Source organism: Hyla sarda, unplaced genomic scaffold, assembly GCF_029499605.1.
Source record: "Hyla sarda isolate aHylSar1 unplaced genomic scaffold, aHylSar1.hap1 scaffold_2275, whole genome shotgun sequence".
Lineage (NCBI taxonomy): Eukaryota > Metazoa > Chordata > Amphibia > Anura > Hylidae > Hyla > Hyla sarda.
In genome coordinates, this window is record NW_026608953.1 from 25,187 (window position 1) to 46,350 (window position 21,164).

Here is a 21,164-nt window from a genome sequence, read left to right on the forward strand (position 1 = left end):
CACATCACCCCTGACCTCCCCTCCAGGCTCACATCACCCCTTAACTCCCCTCTGGGCCCACGTCACCCCTGACCTCTCCTCCAGGCCAGTTAGCATAGTCTGGAATATCTCTCAAGCATTATAGAAAAAAAAAAAAAACAATTTCTTCCAAAACCGCGCCACCCATGTCCTCAGGTTGTGTGTGGTATTGCAGCACAGTTCCATTGAAGTGATTGAAGCAAAGTTGTAAAACCGCACACAACCTGAGTACAGGGGGTGGTGCTGTTTGGGATGATCCTGGATGAGTCTGTCCGGGATCTTACAGGTCGGGTTTACACTGACCTAATACAGACCCATTATATCCCTCTGGGCTCCAGTCCTATCCATGTGGACCTTACAGATATATACTTCTAGTGTGAACCCATCCAGACACCCTGGGGAATCTAGGGGGCAGGATGTCACCCACTTTCTGAGACCCCAACCTGCCGGTCCCTGTCAGTCACATGTACGGATCACACATATAATTATACAGGACAGGCTGGGCCGCCCCCAGCACCAGGGACAAGAGAGACCAGGAGGGAAATGGAGCGAAAGAAATGCAGCAAATCAGGAGGGGGAAGGGGGTGATCCCGGGAGGCACAGGGGTGGAGGGGGCAGGAGAGGCACACGGGGCGGAGGAGGGGGGCAGGAGAGGCACAGACAACAGAATGATGGGACCAGCACAGAGACATCTCCGTCGTCCCTGCACCATGACCAGTGAGCCCCTCCTGTGCCTTCTGTATTGCACCCTGACAGGTAACACCGATAACTACCCCCCCCCCCTTATCCACTCTTTACCCTTCTGATAACTACCCCGGCCTCCGCCTGCCTCTTTACCCTTCTGATAACTTCCCCGGCCTCCGCCTGCCTCTTTACCCTTCTGATAACTTCCCCGGCCTCCGCCTGCCTCTTTACCCTTCTGATAACTTCCCCGGCCTCCGCCTGCCTCTTTACCCTTCTGATAACTACCCCAGCCTCCACCTGCCTCCTTACCCTTCTGATAACGACCCCGGCCTCCACCTGCCTCCTTACCCTTCTGATAACGACCCCGGCCTCCACCTGCCTCCTTACCCTTCTGATAACTACCCCGGCCTCCACCTGCCTCCTTACCCTTCTGATAACTACCCCGGCCTCCACCTGCCTCCTTACCCTTCTGATAACGACCCCGGCCTCCACCTGCCTCCTTACCCTTCTGATAACGACCCCGGCCTCCACCTGCCTCCTTACCCTTCTGATAACTACCCCGGCCTCCACCTGCCTCCTTACCCTTCTGATAACTACCCCGGCCTCCACCTGCCTCCTTACCCTTCTGATAACGACCCCGGCCTCCACCTGCCTCCTTACCCTTCTGATAACGACCCCGGCCTCCACCTGCCTCCTTACCCTTCTGATAACTACCCCGGCCTCCACCTGCCTCCTTACCCTTCTGATAACGACCCCGGCCTCCACCTGCCTCCTTACCCTTCTGATAACTACCCCGGCCTCCACCTGCCTCCTTACCCTTCTGATAACTACCCCGGCCTCCGCCTGCCTCCTTACCCTTCTGATAACTACCCCGGCCTCCACCTGCCTCCTTACCCTTCTGATAACTTTTGCTTTTCACTTGTTGTTCATCTGGATTCATAGATGCAAAACTCTGAAGGTGCAAAAGGAGGAGGGGCAGACAGGTCAGTATGGCTGGGATGATAGGGGTCCTGGAGGTCAGTATGGTTGGGGTAATAGGAGTCCTGGAGGTCAGTATGGCTGGGGTGATAGGGGTCCTGGAGGTCAGTATGGCTGGGGTAATAGGAGTCCTGGAGGTGAGTATGGCTGGGATGATAGGGGTCCTGGAGGTCAGTATGGTTGGGGTAATAGGAGTCCTGGAGGTCAGTATGGCTGGGATGATAGGAGTCCTGGAGGTCAGTATGGTTGGGGTAATAGGAGTCCTGGAGGTCAGTATGGCTGGGGTGATAGGGGTCCTGGAGGTCAGTATGGCTGGGATGATAGGGGTCCTGGAGGTCAGTATGGCTGGGATGATAGGAGTCCTGGAGGTCAGTATGGTTGGGGTAATAGGAGTCCTGGAGGTCAGTATGGCTGGGGTGATAGGGGTCCTGGAGGTCAGTATGGCTGGGGTAATAGGAGTCCTGGAGGTGAGTATGGCTGGGATGATAGGGGTCCTGGAGGTCAGTATGGCTGGGATGATAGGGGTCCTGGAGGTCGGTATGGATGGGATGATAGGGGTCCTGGAGGTCAGTATGGCTGGGGTCATAGGGTCCTGGAGGTCTGTATGGCTGGGGTAATAGGAGTCCTGGAGGTCAGTATGGCTGGGGTGATAGGGGTCCTGGAGGTCAGTATGGCTGGGATGATAGGAGTCCTGGAGGTCAGTATGGTTGGGGTAATAGGAGTCCTGGAGGTCAGTATGGCTGGGATGATAGGGGTCCTGGAGGTCAGTATGGCTGGGATGATAGGGGTCCTGGAGGTCAGTATGGCTGGGAGGATAGGGGTCCTGGAGGTCAGTATGGCTGGGATGATAGGGGTCCTGGAGGTCAGTATGGCTGGGAGGATAGGGGTCCTGGAGGTCAGTATGGCTGGGATGATAGGAGTCCTGGAGGTCAGTATGGTTGGGGTAATAGGAGTCCTGGAGGTCAGTATGGCTGGGATGATAGGGGTCCTGGAGGTCAGTATGGCTGGGATGATAGGGGTCCTGGAGGTCAGTATGGCTGGGATGATAGGGGTCCTGGAGGTCAGTATTCGGGAGAAAGAAGCTTCAGGAGAGACGCTGGCTCAACGTGGCGCAGGACACAAGCAGCAGGTAGGTAAAAGCCAAGGTGTTTTATTTTCCAGAATGCAACGCGTTTCACTGCCTCAGCAGCTTCATCAGGGATGGGTAAGAACAGTGCAATGGTGCTTTTTATCCCAGCACTAATTAGTCACAATAGGGAAGGGTTAATCACCGCAGACCAATGAGTGCTGGAGAAAATGCATTTACAAATGTCGACCATATATATACATTGTTACTGAACATTTCTTCCAATGTATTCGAACCACGAAACGTATAAAATAACAAATAAGGATATATAAAAGAATAATAGATTTGAATATATGTATATGCAATGTAAAAAAATTATCTAAAAAAAAATTCAACATAAAAATCTATAGCAAAAAAAGGGGAGAAGGGAAAGGATGAAGAGAGGGGGATGGGGGGAAAAGAATCGGAGAGAAGGGAATGCGGCCAGAGAGAACGGTGGGAAGAATGAGCGAGCGTTCTCTATGGTCTCATCCAGAACATGCGGTGTTAAAGTCGAAAGTGTAAAAATCCAGTACGATTCTCTATTGATTAAATATTGGAACCGATTGGGTTTATCGACTGGAATGGATTCAAGAATTATTAAACGTAGAGATGAAATATCGTTATTGTGAACTATAGTAAAATGTGGCGATAAACTGTGTAATGTGAATTGGTTCTTAATATTCGGTGTTTAGACATCCGGCACCGCATGGTCTGAATGGTCCGTCCAACATATTGGAGCTTATAACTGCAGGAAAGAAGAGAGATTGCATACTGGGGGTCACAAGAGAAAACGTCATTCAGATTAAAGGAGTATTTTATATATGTAGAAGAAAACTTACCGTATTTTTCACCCTATAGGACGCTCCGGCATATAAGACGCACCCAATTTTAAATGAGGAAAATCTAGAATACAAGGTAAAGTATAGGTCACAGTGATCTTCAACCAGCGGACCCCCAGAAGTTGCAAAACTACAACTCCCAGCATGCCCGGACAGCCAACGGCTGTCCGAGCATGCTGGGAGTTGTAGTTTTGCAACATCTGGAGGTCCGCAGGTTGAAGACCACTGGTATAGGAATTTGTATTCACCTGTCCCCGCCGGACCGTCACCACTCGTCACCGCTGCCCTGGATGTCGCCCTTCACCGCTGTCGCCCTGTCCCCGGGGTGTTCCCGCCGCTCCGGAACGTCTCTGCTGCCGGGTATCCTCGCTCTCCGCTGCCGCTATCATGTCACTACGCACGCCGCTCCTATTGGATGACGGGATGGCGTGTGCGACGACATGATGACGACGAAGGAGAGCGCCGACCATGCAGGGGATCCCGGCACGGAGCAGACACCGAGGAGGAAGGTAAGGTCCCTCCCGGTGCAGCGCGTTAGTGTCACTTTTGCTTCAGAAGCGGCGGTCAGCTTTGATTGCTGCGTCTGAAGGGTTAATACAGGGCATCACTGCGATCGGTGATGTCCTGTATTAGCCGCCGGTCCCGGCTGTTGATGGCCACAGGGACTGCCGCGATAGGTGTATATTCGCCATATAAGAAGCAAAAACTCCACCCCCAGTTTTTTGGAAAGAAGGAGTGCGTCTTATACGGCGAAATATATGGTATTCGTAAAGGGATCCATCAAACCACAACATAAACACCTATTTTTTCCACAAGGGGTGCATCCTGGATTGGAAATAATTGGGGAGGCGTTGTCATTAGATATATTTTTTTTTATCTATTAGGGGCTATGATGTTTTGGAGATGTATTGATCTCCTGTACGTAATGCCAGGTTTTGTGGGGACTACATCCTTGAGAATAGGGTCGTTTAGAATGATATGCCAATTGCGCTTGAAAATATTATGTATCTGTGTGGCTGCTCGATTGAAATTAGTTTATAAAATTATATTTAAAAGGATTATTAATTTTTGCTGAGTCGACTTCTTTATTTTCAGTTTTGTTCTTTATCTCTTTTAACTAAATCACTTTGTTTTTTATTTTTAACACAATGGTATTCTTGTGCTAACAAGGGGGCTGGATAACCCTTCGATAAAAATCGGTTTTTCAGTATAGTTGCTTGTGTGGAGAAATCTGTATTCGTGGTACAATTTTTATGGACCCTCAAATATTCTCCGAAAGGAGACCCCCTTGAGCCAACTTGGATGGTGGGCACTATTATAGTTTCAAAAAACTATTCACGTCTACCGACTTGAAATGTGTTTTAAATATGACCAACTTGATTTGTGATTTCTAAATCTCAAAAAACTAATGTTATTCGGGGCATAATTCAAAGTAAATTGTAACCCCCATTTGTTGGAATTTAAAGTGGTAACAAATTTGTGGGCTTGTTCTTCCGTGCCCATCCATAGAAGAATGAGATCATCTATATATCTCCGAAAATAAAATATATAAGGTGAATGGATCAGGGACAGTGCTATGTGGAGGGCTTCGGAAGCCCCCATAAATAAGTTAGCATAACTGGGGGCAAAGCGCGTCCCCATAGCAGAGCCCCTGATCTGTTTATAAATAATATTATCAAATGAGAAAACATTGTGTTTGAGAATAAATGATATGGATTGTAACAGAAACCTGGCTTGATCAATATGTAGAGAAATGTCACCAAAAAGGAGATCTTGAATAACCATCAGACCCAGGTCGGTATCAATATTGGAATATAACGAATAAACATCTAAAGTGAGAAAAGAAAAAGAAGTAAACTAATTTGTTGAAGTTCAGAAATGAGTTGTGAAGAATCTTTCAAATAAGATGGTAAACATAAAACATATGGTTGGAGAAATAAATCAACAAGATGTGACCAATTAGCCGTGAGTGATGAAATACCAGAAATAATGGGGCGACCAGGGGGGGTAACTGAACTTTTATGTAATTTTGGTAAATAATAAAAATGAGGAAGAGAAAAATGGTTAATATTAAGAAAGGATAGTTCTTTTTATTGAATATGCCTTTGGCGGAGGCGTCATTGATGATACCGACATCGATCCGATGGTAATCAGAGGAAGGGTCTGCGGGAAGGACAGTGGAATCATTTTTATCTGAAAGGATTCTCAAAGATTCAAGGATGTAGTCCCCCACGATTAAGGATGGCAACTCCTCCCCCCTTATCTGCGGGGCCTAGGAGGATTTGTTTATTATTTTGTAAACTTTTTATAGCTGCTTTTTTATTGGCAGCTTTTTCTTTTCTCACTTTAGATGTTTATTCGTTATATTCCAATATTGATACCGACCTGGGTCTGATGGTTATTCAAGATCTCCTTTTTGGTGACATTTCTCTACATATTGATCAAGCCAGGTTTCTGTTACAATCCATATCATTTATTCTCAAACACAATGTTGTGGTGGTGTTTATGTTGTGGTTTGATGGATCCCTTTACGAATACCATATTTTTCGCCGTATAAGACGCACTCCTTCTTTCCAAAAACTGGGGGGGGGGGGGGGGAGTGGGTGCGTCTTATATGGCGAATATACACCTATCGCGGCAGTCCCTGTGGCCATCAACAGCCGGGACCGGCGGCTAATACAGGACATCACCGATCGCAGTGATGCCCTGTATTAACCCTTCAGACGCAGCAATCAAAGCTGACCGCCGCGTCTGAAGCAAAAGTGACACTAACCCGCTGCACCGGGAGGGACCTTACCTTCCTCCTCGGTGTCTGCTCCGTGCCGGGATCCCCTGCATGGTCGGCGCTCTCCTTCGTCGTCATCATGTTGTCGCGCACGCCATCCCGTCATCCAATAGGAGCGGCGTGCGTAGTGACATGATAGCGGCAGCGGAGAGCGAGGATACCCGGCAGCAGAGACGTTCCGGAGCGGCGGGAACACCCCGGGGACAGGGCGACAGCGGTGAAGGGCGACATCCAGGGCAGCGGTGACGAGTGGTGACGGTCCGGCGGGGACAGGTGAATACAAATTCCTATACCAGTGGTCTTCAACCTGCGGACCTCCAGATGTTGCAAAACTACAACTCCCAGCATGCTCGGACAGCCGTTGGCTGTCCGGGCATGCTGGGAGTTGTAGTTTTGCAACTTCTGGGGGTCCTCTGGTTGAAGATCACTGTGACCTATACTTTACCTTGTATTCTAGATTTTCCTAATTTAAAATTGGGTGCGTCTTATATGCCGGAGCGTCTATAGGGTGAAAAATACGGTAAGTTTTCTTCTACATATATAAAATACTCCTTTAATCTGAATGACGTTTTCTCTTGTGACCCCCAGTATGCAATCTCTCTTCTTTCCTGCAGTTATAAGCTCCAATATGTTGGACGGACCATTCAGACCATGCGGTGCCGGATGTCTAAACACCGAATATTAAGAACCAATTCACATTACACAGTTTATCGCCACATTTTACTATAGTTCACAATAACGATATTTCATCTCTACGTTTAATAATTCTTGAATCCATTCCAGTCGATAAACCCAATCGGTTCCAATATTTAATCAATAGAGAATCGTACTGGATTTTACACTTTCGACTTTAACACCGCATGTTCTGGATGAGACCATAGAGAACGCTCGCTCATTCTTCCCACCGTTCTCTCTGGCCGCATTCCCTTCTCTCCGATTCTTTTCCCCCCATCCCCCTCTCTTCATCCTTTCCCTTCTCCCCTTTTTTTGCTATAGATTTTTATGTTGAATTTTTTTTTTAGATAATTTTTTTACATTGCATATACATATATTCATATCTATTATTCTTTTATATATCCTTATTTGTTATTTTATACGTTTCGTGGTTCGAATACATTGGAAGAAATGTTCAGTAACAATGTATATATATGGTCGACATTTGTAAATGCATTTTCTCCAGCACTCATTGGTCTGCGGTGATTAACCCTTCCCTATTGTGGACTAATTAGTGCTGGGATAAAAAGCACCATTGCACTGTTCTTACCCATCCCTGATGAAGCTGCTGAGCAGTGAAACACGTTGCATTCTGGGAAATAAAACACCTTGGCTTTTACCTACCTGCTACTTGTGTCCGCGTCTCTCCTGAAGCTTCTTTCTCCCGATTACCATTATTGATGGGAGGGCTGCGGACACTTCTAGATTATATGCTATAGACCATTGTTGTGTATGTGGGTACACAGCTTTATCAGGTGAGCGACTTTCATGTTTTTTTAATTTCCACGCAATCCTCTTCTATCGCACTGTCACCTCCATTCTCAGATACTGGAGGTCAGTATGGCTGGGGTGCTAGGGGTCCTGGAGGTCAGAGGTTGGGGAGGTCAGGTCCTGAAGGTCAAAAGGTTGGGGTGACCCATGGCAAAGGGATATAATGCTGCCATATTACAAATCATAGGATTGGCGTCAAAAAGTTAAAAGCAGTTTCCTCAAAAACATCAGAAAGAGTCTAAGGGGTGACAACCCTTCTTTACTGTAACAGCTGTGAATCTGTAGAATAGTCACCTCAGGAGCTGGTTCTTTATTCTACAGATTCACAGCTGTTACAGTAAAGAACCAGCTCCTGAGGTGACTATTCTACAGATTCACAGCTGTTACAGTAGTCACCTCAGGAGCTGGTTCTTTACTGTAACAGCTGTGAATCTGTAGAATAGTCACCTCAGGAGCTGGTTCTTTACTGTAACAGCTGTGAATCTGTAGAATAGTCACCTCAGGAGCTGGTTCTTTACTGTAACAGCTGTGATTCTGTAGAATAGTCACCTCAGGAGCTGGTTCTTTACTGTAACAGCTGTGAATCTGTAGAATAGTCACCTCAGGAGCTGGTTCTTTACTGTAACAGCTGTGATTCTGTAGAATAGTCACCTCAGGAGCTGGTTCCTTACTGTAACAGCTGTGATTCTGTAGAATAGTCACCTCAGGAGCTGGTTCTTTACTGTATAATATAATATAGAAGATGGGCAGCCCTCACCAGGTCTTCGGTGCAGAACGATCTTTATTTAAATCTCAGCATAGAACAGTGTGGAGCACAGTCATGCGAGGCAGGAGGCACAGATGCCGGTAACACTCGAGGGGTTTAACCGCTGTTTCGCAGGTTGTCCCTACTTCATCAGACCACAGATCACTTCCCATCTTTCTCGTATCAACCAATCATGGGGCCGGATTCAGCTCCTATATACTGGCAGCTTCTGGAGATGCCAATGATGAGAAGGTAATGGTGTCCACCTGAGGTAATGTAAGGACAGGTTCACATTGACCACCAGGGTCTGGAATTGGCCAAATCATAACCCAATGGATCTCACTGTCTGTTGGGCGTCGACTATTTACAGGAGGAGTTTGGATATTCAGGAGCGCAGTGTGAACATGGATTAGTGAAAGTGTTAACGTATGATATGTTCATATGTACTAAAGGGTTTCAACCATAAAGCAAATCATAGACATAGAGAGGAGGAGTCATCCTGACCACACCCTCATCATAGACATAGAGAGGGAGTAGTCACCCTGACCGCACCCTCATCATAGACATAGAGAGGGAGTAGTCACCCTGACCGCACCCTCATCATAGACATAGAGAGGGAGTAGTCACCCTGACCGCACCCTCATCATAGACATAGCGGAGGAGTCACCCTGACCACACCCTCATCATAGACAGAGAGGAGGAGTCATCCTGACCACACCCTCATCATAGACAGAGAGAGGGAGTAGTCACCCTGACCACACCCTCATCATAGACATAGAGGAGGAGTCATCCTGACCACACCCTCATCAAAGACAGAGAGGAGGAGTCATCCTGACCACACCCACATCATAGACATAGAGGAGGAGTCACCCTGACCACACCCTCATCATAGACATAGAGGAGGAGTCATCCTGACCACACCCTCATCATAGACATAGCGGAGGAGTCACCCTGACCACACCCTCATCATAGACAGAGAGGAGGAGTCACCCTGACCACACCCTCATCATAGACAGAGAGGAGGAGTCATCCTGACCACACCCTCATCATAGACATAGAGGAGGAGTCACCCTGACCGCACCCTCATCATAGACATAGAGAGGGAGGAGTCACCCTGACCACACCCTCATCATAGACATAGCGGAGGAGTCACCCTGACCACACCCTCATCATAGACATAGCGGAGGAGTCACCCTGACCACACCCTCATCATAGACATAGCGGAGGAGTCACCCTGACCACACCCTCATCATAGACAGAGAGGAGGAGTCATCCTGACCACACCCTCATCATAGACAGAGAGGAGGAGTCACCCTGACCACACCCTCATCATAGACAGAGAGGAGGAGTCATCCTGACCACACCCTCATCATAGACAGAGAGGAGGAGTCACCCTGACCACACCATCATCATAGTCACAGGAGCAGAATGACCACCAATACACCACAGGTGACTCCTCCTCTCTGAGGTAAAGTTCTCATGTTCTAGTGATTTGGCCCGTATGATCTATAACCATCAGGTCCGTTGTTCCTCTATGTGACTCATCTCTGTTTGCTTGTGAGTTGCAGCCGGTGCGGTGAAGGTCGTGGTGAACACTCCCAGCATCCAGGTTACAAGGGGCCGAAGTGTCCTGCTCCCCTGCTCCTTCAGAACCACGGCCGCCCTCAACCGCCTGAACATTATCTGGACTGTGTCCCCCTTACTGCAGCCCCAGCAGCCCCTGCAGGTGAGTGGCCCCCATCTCAGCTGTCCCTGTAGGGACAACGTCTATCATTGATATAAGTGTCTTTCCCCCTTAAGGTCATCTCGTACGAGCAGGGTCAGATTGTGGAAAGTCTCAGTGACTATCTGGGAAGAGTCACATTTGCCTCCCAACCAACCCAGGACGCAAGTATTGTACTCAACTACAGCCGCGTGTCCGACACCGGGACCTATCAGTGTACGGTCATCAACCCTCCTGATGGCGCTACACCCAACATTGGCCTCGTCGGGCTTACTGTGCTCGGTAAGTGACACTGGACCCTAACCACACCCTCATCATAGACATATAGAGAGGAGGGGTCCCCCTTATTATAGACAGAAGGAGTCACCGTGACTACACCATCATCAGACAGAGGAGGAGTCACCTGACCACACCCTCATCATAGAAAGAGGAGGTGTCACCCTGACCACACCCTCATCATAGAAAGAGGAGGAGTCACCCTGACCACACCCTCATCATAGAAAGAGGAGGAGGAAGAGTCACCCTGACCACACCCTCATCATAGAAAGAGAGGAGGTGTCACCCTGACCACACCCTCATCATAGAAAGAGAGGAGGTGTCACCCTGACCACACCCTCATCATAGACAGAGAGGAGGGGTCACTCTGACCACACCCTCATCATAGACAGAGAGGAGGGGTCACTCTGACCACACCCTCATCAGACAGAGAGGAGTTGCCCTGACCACACCCTCATCATAGAAAGAGAGGAGGTGTCACCCTGACCACACCCTGATCATAGAAAGAGAGGAAGTGTCACCCTGACCACACCCTCATAATAGACAGAGCGGAGGAGAGGAAGTGTCAACCAAACCCTCATCAATACAAGAGAGGAAGTGTCACCCTGACCACACCACTCATCATAGAAGGAGGAGGAAGAGTCACCCTGACCACACCCTCATCATAGAAAGAGGAGGTGTCACCCTGACCACACCCTCATCATAGACAGAGAGGAGGAGTCACTCTGACCACACCCTCATCATAGACAGAGAGGAGGAGTCACCCTGACCACACCCTCATCATAGACAGAGAGGAGGAGTCACCCTGACCACACCCTCATCATAGACAGAGAAGGAGTTACCCTGACCACACCCTCATCATAGAAAGAGAGGATTCATCCTGACCACGCCCTCGTCATAGACAGGAGGGGCCATCCTGACCACACCCTCATCATAGAGAGGAGGAGTCACCCTGACCACACCCTCATCATACAGAGAGGAGTCACCCTGACCACACCCTCATCATAAAGAGAGGAGTCACCCTGACCACACCCTCATCATACAGAGAGGAGTCACCCTGACCACACCCTCATCATAAAGAGAGGAGTCACCCTGACCACACCCTCATCATACAGAGCAGTCACCCTGACCACACCCTCATCATAGACAGAGAGGAGGAGTCACCCTGACCACACCCTCATCATACAGAGAGGAGGAATCACCCTGACCACACCCTCATCATAGACAGAGAGGAGGAGTCACCCTGACCACACCCTCATCATAGACAGAGAGGAGGTGTCACCCTGACCACACCCTCATCATAGACAGAGAGGAGGAGTCGCTCTGACCACACCCTCATCAGACAGAGAGGAGTTGCCCTGACCACACCCTCATCATAGAAAGAGAGGAGGTGTCACCCTGACCACACCCTGATCATAGAAAGAGAGGAAGTGTCACCCTGACCACACCCTCATCATAGACAGAGCGGAGGAGAGGAGGTGTCAACCAAACCCTCATCAATACAAGAGAGGAAGTGTCACCCTGACCACACCCTCATCATAGAAAGAGAGGAGGTGTCACCCTGACCACACCACTCATCATAGAAGGAGGAGGAAGAGTCACCCTGACCACACCCTCATCATAGAAAGAGGAGGTGTCACCCTGACCACACCCTCATCATAGAAAGAGAGGAGGTGTCACCCTGACCACACCACTCATCAAAGAAGGAGGAGGAAGAGTCACCCTGACCACACCCTCATCATAGAAAGAGGAGGTGTCACCCTGACCACACCCTCATCATAGACAGAGAGGAGGAGTCACTCTGACCACACCCTCATCATAGACAGAGAGGAGGAGTCACCCTGACCACACCCTCATCATAGACAGAGAAGGAGTTACCCTGACCACACCCTCATCATAGAAAGAGGAGGAGTAACCCTGACCACACCCTTATTATAGACAAAAGAGGAGTCACCCTGACCACACCCTCATCATAGAAAGAGAGGATTCATCCTGACCACGCCCTCGTCATAGACAGGAGGGGCCATCCTGACCACGCCCTCATCATAGAGAGGAGTCACCCTGACCACACCCTCATCATAGACAGAGAGGATTCATCCTGACCACGCCCTCATCATAGACAGGAGGGGCCATCCTGACCACACCCTCATCATACAGAGAGGAGTCACCCTGACCACACCCTCATCATACATAGAGGAGTCACCCTGACCACACCCTCATCATAGAAAGAGAGGAGTCACCCTGACCACACCCTCATCATAGACAGAGAGGAGGAGTCACCCTGACCACACCCTCATAAAGAGAGGAGTCACCCTGACCACACCCTCATCATACAGAGGAGTCACCCTGACCACACCCTCATCATAGACAGAGAGGAGGAGTCACCCTGACCACACCCTCATCATACAGAGAGGAGGAGTCACCCTGACCACACCCTCATCATAGACAGAGAGGAGGAGTCACCCTGACCACACCCTCATCATACAGAGAGGAGGAGTCACCCTGACCACACCCTCATCATAGACAGAGAGGAGGTGTCACCCTGACCACACCCTCATCATAGACAGAGAGGAGGGGTCACTCTGACCACACCCTCATCATAGACAGAGAGGAGGAGTCGCTCTGACCACACCCTCATCAGACAGAGAGGAGTTGCCCTGACCACACCCTCATCATAGAAAGAGAGGAGGTGTCACCCTGACCACACCCTGATCATAGAAAGAGAGGAAGTGTCACCCTGACCACACCCTCATAATAGACAGAGCGGAGGAGAGGAGGTGTCAACCAAACCCTCATCAATACAAGAGAGGAAGTGTCACCCTGACCACACCACTCATCATAGAAGGAGGAGGAAGAGTCACCCTGACCACACCCTCATCATAGAAAGAGGAGGTGTCACCCTGACCACACCCTCATCATACAGAGAGGAGGAGTCACCCTGACCACACCCTCATCATAGAAGGAGGAGGAAGAGTCACCCTGACCACACCCTCATCATAGAAAGAGGAGGTGTCACCCTGACCACACCCTCATCATAGACAGAGAGGAGGAGTCACCCTGACCACACCCTCATCATAGACAGAGAAGGAGTTACCCTGACCACACCCTCATCATAGAAAGAGGAGGAGTAACCCTGACCACACCCTCATCATAGAAAGAGAGGATTCATCCTGACCACGCCCTCGTCATAGACAGGAGGGGCCATCCTGACCACGCCCTCATCATAGAGAGGAGTCACCCTGACCACACCCTCATCATACAGAGAGGAGTCACCCTGACCACACCCTCATCATACATAGAGGAGGAGTCACCCTGACCACACCCTCATCATAGAAAGAGAGGAGTCACCCTGACCACACCCTCATCATAGACAGAGAGGAGGAGTCACCCTGACCACACCCTCATCATAAAGAGAGGAGTCACCCTGACCACACCCTCATCATACAGAGGAGTCAACCTGACCACACCCTCATCATAGACAGAGAGGAGGAGTCACCCTGACCACACCCTCATCATAGACAGAGAGGAGGAGTCACCCTGACCACACCCTCATCATAGACAGAGAGGAGGAGTCACCCTGACCACACCCTCATCATAGACAGAGAGGAGGAGTCACCCTGACCACACCCTCATCATAGACAGAGAGGAGGAGTCACCCTGACCACACCCTCATCATACAGAGAGGAGGAGTCACCCTGACCACACCCTCATCATACAGAGAGGAGGAGTCACCCTGACCACACCCTCATCATAGACAGAGAGGAGTCACCCTGACCACACCCTCATCATACAGAGAGGAGGAGTCACCCTGACCACACCCTCATCATACAGAGAGGAGTCACCCTGACCACACCCTCATCATAGACAGAGAGGAGGAGAGGAGGTGTCAACCAAACCCTCATCAATACAAGAGAGGAAGTGTCACCCTGACCACACCCTCATCATAGACAGAGGGGAGGAGTCAGTATGACCACACCCTCATCATACAGAGAGGAGGAGTCACCCTGACCACACCCTCATCATAGACAGAGAGGAGGGGTCACTTTGACCACACCCTCATCATAGACAGAGAGGAGGAGTCGCTCTGACCACACCCTCATCAGACAGAGAGAAGGAGTCGCCCTGACCACACCCTCATCATAGAAAGAGAGGAGGTGTCACCCTGACCACACCCTGATCATAGAAAGAGAGAAGGTGTCACCCTGACCACACCCTCATAATAGACAGAGGGGAGGAGTCACTATGACCACACCCTCATCATAGACAGAGAGGAGGAGTCACTCTGACCACACCCTCATCATAGACAGAGAGGAGGAGTCACCCTGACCACACCCTCATCATAGACAGAGAGGAGGAGTCACCCTGACCACACCCTCATCATAGACAGAGAAGGAGTTACCCTGACCACACCCTCATCATAGAAAGAGGAGGAGTAACCCTGACCACACCCTTATTATAGACAAAAGAGGAGTCACCCTGACCACACCCTCATCATAGACAGAGAGGAGGAGTCACTCTGACCACGCCCTCATCATAGACAGAGAGGAGGAGTCACCCTGACCACGCCCTCATCATACAGAGAGGAGTCATACATAGAGGAGGAGTCACCCTGACCACACCCTCATCATAGACAGAGAGGAGGAGTCACCCTGACCACACCCTCATCATACAGAGAGGAGGAGTCACCCTGACCACACCCTCATCATACAGAGAGGAGGAGTCACCCTGACCACACCCTCATCATAGACAGAGAGGAGGAGTCACCCTGACCACACCCTCATCATACAGAGAGGAGGAGTCACCCTGACCACACCCTCATCATACAGAGAGGAGGAGTCACCCTGACCACACCCTCATCATACAGAGAGGAGGAGTCACCCTGACCACACCCTCATCATAGACAGAGAGGAGGGGTCACTTTGACCACACCCTCATCATAGACAGAGAGGAGGAGTCGCTCTGACCACACCCTCATCATAGAAAGAGAGGAGGTGTCACCCTGACCACACCCTGATCATAGAAAGAGAGAAGGTGTCACCCTGACCACACCCTCATAATAGACAGAGGGGAGGAGTCACTATGACCACACCCTCATCATAGACAGAGAGGAGGAGTCACCCTGACCACACCCTCATCATAGACAGAGAGGAGGAGTCACCCTGACCACACCCTCATCATAGACAGAGAAGGAGTTACCCTGACCACACCCTCATCATAGAAAGAGGAGGAGTAACCCTGACCACACCCTTATTATAGACAAAAGAGGAGTCACCCTGAACACACCCTCATCATAGACAGAGAGGATTCATCCTGACCACGCCCTCATCATAGACAGGAGGGGCCATCCTGACCACGCCCTCATCATAGACAGAGAGGAGGAGTCACCCTGACCACGCCCTCATCATACAGAGAGGAGTCATACATAGAGGAGGAGTCACCCTGACCACACCCTCATCATAGACAGAGAGGAGGAGTCACCCTGACCACACCCTCATCATAGACAGAGAGGAGGAGTCACCCTGACCACACCCTCATCATAGACAGAGAGGAGGAGTCACCCTGACCCCACCCTCATCATAGACAGAGAGAAGGAGTCACCCTGACCACACCCTCATCATAAAGAGAGGAGTCACCTTGACCACACCCTCATCATACAGAGAGGAGGAGTCACCCTGACCACACCCTCATCATAGACAGAGAGTAGGAGTCACCCTGACCACACCCTCATCATTGTATGAGGAGGGTGTGGTTAGGGTGACTCCTCCTCTCTGTCTATGATGAGGGTGTGGTCAGGGTGACTCCTACTCTCTGTCTATGATGAGGGTGTGGTCAGGGTGACTCCTCCTCTCTGTATGATGAGGGTGTGGTCAAGGCGACTCCTCTCTTTATGATGAGGGTGTGGTCAGGGTGACTCCTTCTCTCTGTCTATGATGAGGGTGTGGTCAGGGTGACTCCTCTCTGTCTATGATGAGGGTGTGGTCAGGGTGACTCCTCCTCTCTGTCTATGATGAGGGTGTGGTCAGGGTGACTCCTCCTCTCTGTCTATGATGAGGGTGTGGTCAGGGTGACTCCTCCTCTCTGTATGATGAGGGTGTGGTTAGGGTGACTCCTCCTCTCTGTCTGCCATACAGAGAGGAGGAGTCACCCTGCCCACACCCTCATCATAGACAGAGAGGAGGAGTCACCCTGACCACACCCTCATCATACAGAGAGGAGGAGTCACCCTGACCACACCCACAGAACTTTGTGGATCAGGCAATATTAGGATCTGCCCCTGCGGACAGTACTGTGATGCTGATCCATGTGTCGTGGGGGGGTTGTTCGGTTCAGACGTCCCAAAGGCTCTCCAACTCTCAGCGCACCCAGACAGCCAGTAGTGGGACGGCCGTGATGGGAGTTGTGGTGTTCGGGGAACTCTTCTGCGTCCTCCATTATGGGCTCTAATGATTGGGGCTGTGGTGTCCTGTTGGTGACTACTTACCTGAGGAAGGTCTGATGGGTGTGGGTGACGTGGGCCTCACCTTCATGTCTGGTGTCCGCAGTTCCCCCCTCCGTTCCTAACTGTTCCAGTGATGTCCATGGCCATGAAGGGGGCAGTGTTCAGCTGAGATGTTCAGTGAAGGAAGGGGTCCCCACACCGAGGATCACATGGGAGAAAATCCCACCCGGTCCCCACCAGCTGATCAGCACCCAGGAAGGTAAGTGAAAGCACTAACCTCCTCCAGAGCAGCTGCCGGCCCGCCACCCCCGTACATGCATGCACTGCACTACAATGCACCTGAGAGATGCCACCACATGTGACCATCGTGTGTCCATGTCTATAACCACCATGTGACCATCATGTGTGACCCCCCCCACATCTAACCACCATGTGACCATCATGTGTGACCCCCCCCCACATCTAACCACCATGTGACCATCATGTGTGACCCCCCCCACATCTAACCACCATGTGACCATCATGTGTGACCCCCCACATCTAACCACCATGTGACCATCATGTGTGACCCCCACATCTAACCACCATGTGACCATCATGTGTGACCCCCCCCCCACATCTAACCACCATGTGACCATCATGTGTGACCCCCCACATCTAACCACCATGTGACCATCATGTGTGACCCCCCACATCTAACCACCATGTGACCATCATGTGTGACCCCCCCCACATCTAACCACCATGTGACCATCATGTGTGACCCCCCCACATCTAACCACCATGTGACCATCATGTGTGACCCCCCACATCTAACTACCATGTGACCATCATGTGTGACCCCGCACATCTAACCACCATGTGACCATCATGTGTGACCCCCCACATCTAACCACCATGTGACCATCATGTGTGACCCCCCCCCCACATCTAACCACCATGTGACCATCATGTGTGACCCCCCCCCCACATCTAACCACCATGTGACCATCATGTGTGACCCCCCACATCTAACCACCATGTGACCATCATGTGTGACCCCCCCCCCCACATCTAACCACCATGTGACCATCATGTGTGACCCCCCCCACATCTAACCACCATGTGACCATCATGTGTGACCCCCCACATCTAACCACCATGTGACCATCATGTGTGACCCCCACATCTAACCACCATGTGACCATCATGTGTGACCCCCCCCACATCTAACCACCATGTGACCATCATGTGTGACCCCCCCCCCACATCTAACCACCATGTGACCATCATGTGTGACCCCCACATCTAACCACCATGTGACCATCATGTGTGACCCCCCCCACATCTAACCACCATGTGACCATCATGTGTGACCCCCCCCCCACATCTAACCACCATGTGACCATCATGTGTGACCCCCCCACATCTAACCACCATGTGACCATCATGTGTGACCCCCACATCTAACCATCATGTGTGACCCCCCCCACCACATCTAACCACCATGTGACCATCATGTGTGACCCCCCCCCCACATCTAACCACCATGTGACCACCATGTGTGACCCCCCCACATCTAACCATCATGTGTGACCCCCACATCTAACCACCATGTGACCATCATGTGTGACCCCCACATCTAACCACCATGTGACCATCATGTGTGACCCCCCCACATCTAACCACCATGTGACCATCATGTGTGACCCCCCCACATCTAACCACCATGTGACCATCATGTGTGACCCCCCACATCTAACCACCATGTGACCATCATGTGTGACCCCCACATCTAACCACCATGTGACCATCATGTGTGACCCCCACATCTAACTACCATGTGACCATCATGTGTGACCCCCCACATCTAACCACCATGTGACCATCATGTGTGACCCCCCCCACATCTAACCACCATGTGACCACCATGTATGACCCCCCCACATCTAACCACCATGTGACCATCATGTGTGACCCCCCACATCTAACCACCATGTGACCATCATGTGTGACCCCCCCACATCTAACCACCATGTGACCATCATGTGTGACCCCCCACATCTAACCACCATGTGACCATCATGTGTGACCCCCACATCTAACCACCATGTGACCATCATGTGTGACCCCCACATCTAACCACCATGTGACCATCATGTGTGACCCCCCCCACATCTAACCACCATGTGACCATCATGTGTGACCCCCCCCCACATCTAACCACCATGTGACCATCATGTGTGACCCCCCACATCTAACCACCATGTGACCATCATGTGTGACCCCCACATCTAACCACCATGTGACCATCATGTGTGACCCCCGCCCACATCTAACCACCATGTGACCATCATGTGTGACCCCCCCCCACATCTAACCACCATGTGACCATCATGTGTGACCCCCCACATCTAACCACCATGTGACCATCATGTGTGACCCCCACATCTAACCACCATGTGACCATCATGTGTGACCCCCCCCCACATCTAACCACCATGTGACCATCATGTGTGACCCCCCACATCTAACCACCATGTGACCATCATGTGTGACCCCCACATCTAACCACCATGTGACCATCATGTGTGACCCCCGCCCACATCTAACCACCATGTGACCATCATGTGTGACCCCCCCCACATCTAACCACCATGTGACCATCATGTGTGACCCCCACATCTAACCACCATGTGACCATCATGTGTGACCCCCCCACATCTAACCACCATGTGACCATCATGTGTGACCCCCACATCTAACCATCATGTGTGACCCCCCCCACCACATCTAACCACCATGTGACCATCATGTGTGACCCCCACATCTAACCACCATGTGACCATCATGTGTGACCCCCCCACATCTAACCACCATGTGACCATCATGTGTGACCCCCACATCTAACCACCATGTGACCATCATGTGTGACCCCCCCACATCTAACCACCATGTGACCATCATGTGTGACCCCCACATCTAACCATCATGTGTGACCCCCCCCACCACATCTAACCACCATGTGACCATCATGTGTGACCCCCCACATCTAACCACCATGTGACCATCATGTGTGACCCCCCCCCACATCTAACCACCATGTGACCATCATGTGTGACCCCCACATCTAACCACCATGTGACCATCATGTGTGACCCCCCCCACATCTAACCACCATGTGACCATCATGTGTGACCCCCCACATCTAACCACCATGTGACCATCATGTGTGACCCCGCACATCTAACCACCATGTGACCATCATGTGTGACCCCCCACATCTAACCACCATGTGACCATCATGTGTGACCCCCCACATCTAACCACCATGTGACCATCATGTGTGACCCCCCCACATCTAACCACCATGTGACCATCATGTGTGACCCCCCCACATCTAACCACCATGTGACCATCATGTGTGACCCCCCACATCTAACCACCATGTGACCATCATGTGTGACCCCCCCCCACATCTAACCACCATGTGACCACCATGTATGACCCCCACCACATCTAACCACCATGTGACCATCATGTGTGACCCCCACATCTAACCACCATGTGACCATCATGTGTGACCCCCCCACATCTAACCACCATGTGACCATCATGTGTGACCCCCACATCTAACCACCATGTGACCATCATGTGTGACCCCCCCACATCTAACCACCATGTGACCATCATGTGTGACCCCCACATCTAACCATCATGTGTGACCCCCCCCACCACATCTAACCACCATGTGACCATCATGTGTGACCCCCCACATCTAACCACCATGTGACCATCATGTGTGACCCCCCCCCACATCTAACCACCATGTGACCATCATGTGTGACCCCCACATCTAACCACCATGTGACCATCATGTGTGACCCCCCCCACATCTAACCACCATGTGACCATCATGTGTGACCCCCCACATCTAACCACCATGTGACCATCATGTGTGACCCCGCACATCTAACCACCATGTGACCATCATGTGTGACCCCCCACATCTAACCACCATGTGACCATCATGTGTGACCCCCCACATCTAACCACCATGTGACCATCATGTGTGACCCCCCCACATCTAACCACCATGTGACCA

The 21,164-nt window shown here is 50.8% G+C and overlaps 1 protein-coding gene across 1 annotated transcript; it reads left to right on the plus strand.

Moving 5' to 3' along the window:
• Positions 1-679: 679 nt before the first annotated feature.
• On the plus strand, positions 680-17,339 carry LOC130321526 (immunoglobulin superfamily member 11-like; the record flags this gene model as incomplete). The annotated part of the gene is given in 4 exon segments (XM_056553039.1): positions 680-774; positions 10,211-10,368; positions 10,443-10,647; positions 17,184-17,339. Coding segments are annotated over 4 exon segments (607 nt in total), but the record flags the coding sequence as incomplete, so codon positions are not given.
• Positions 17,340-21,164: the final 3,825 nt, after the last annotated feature.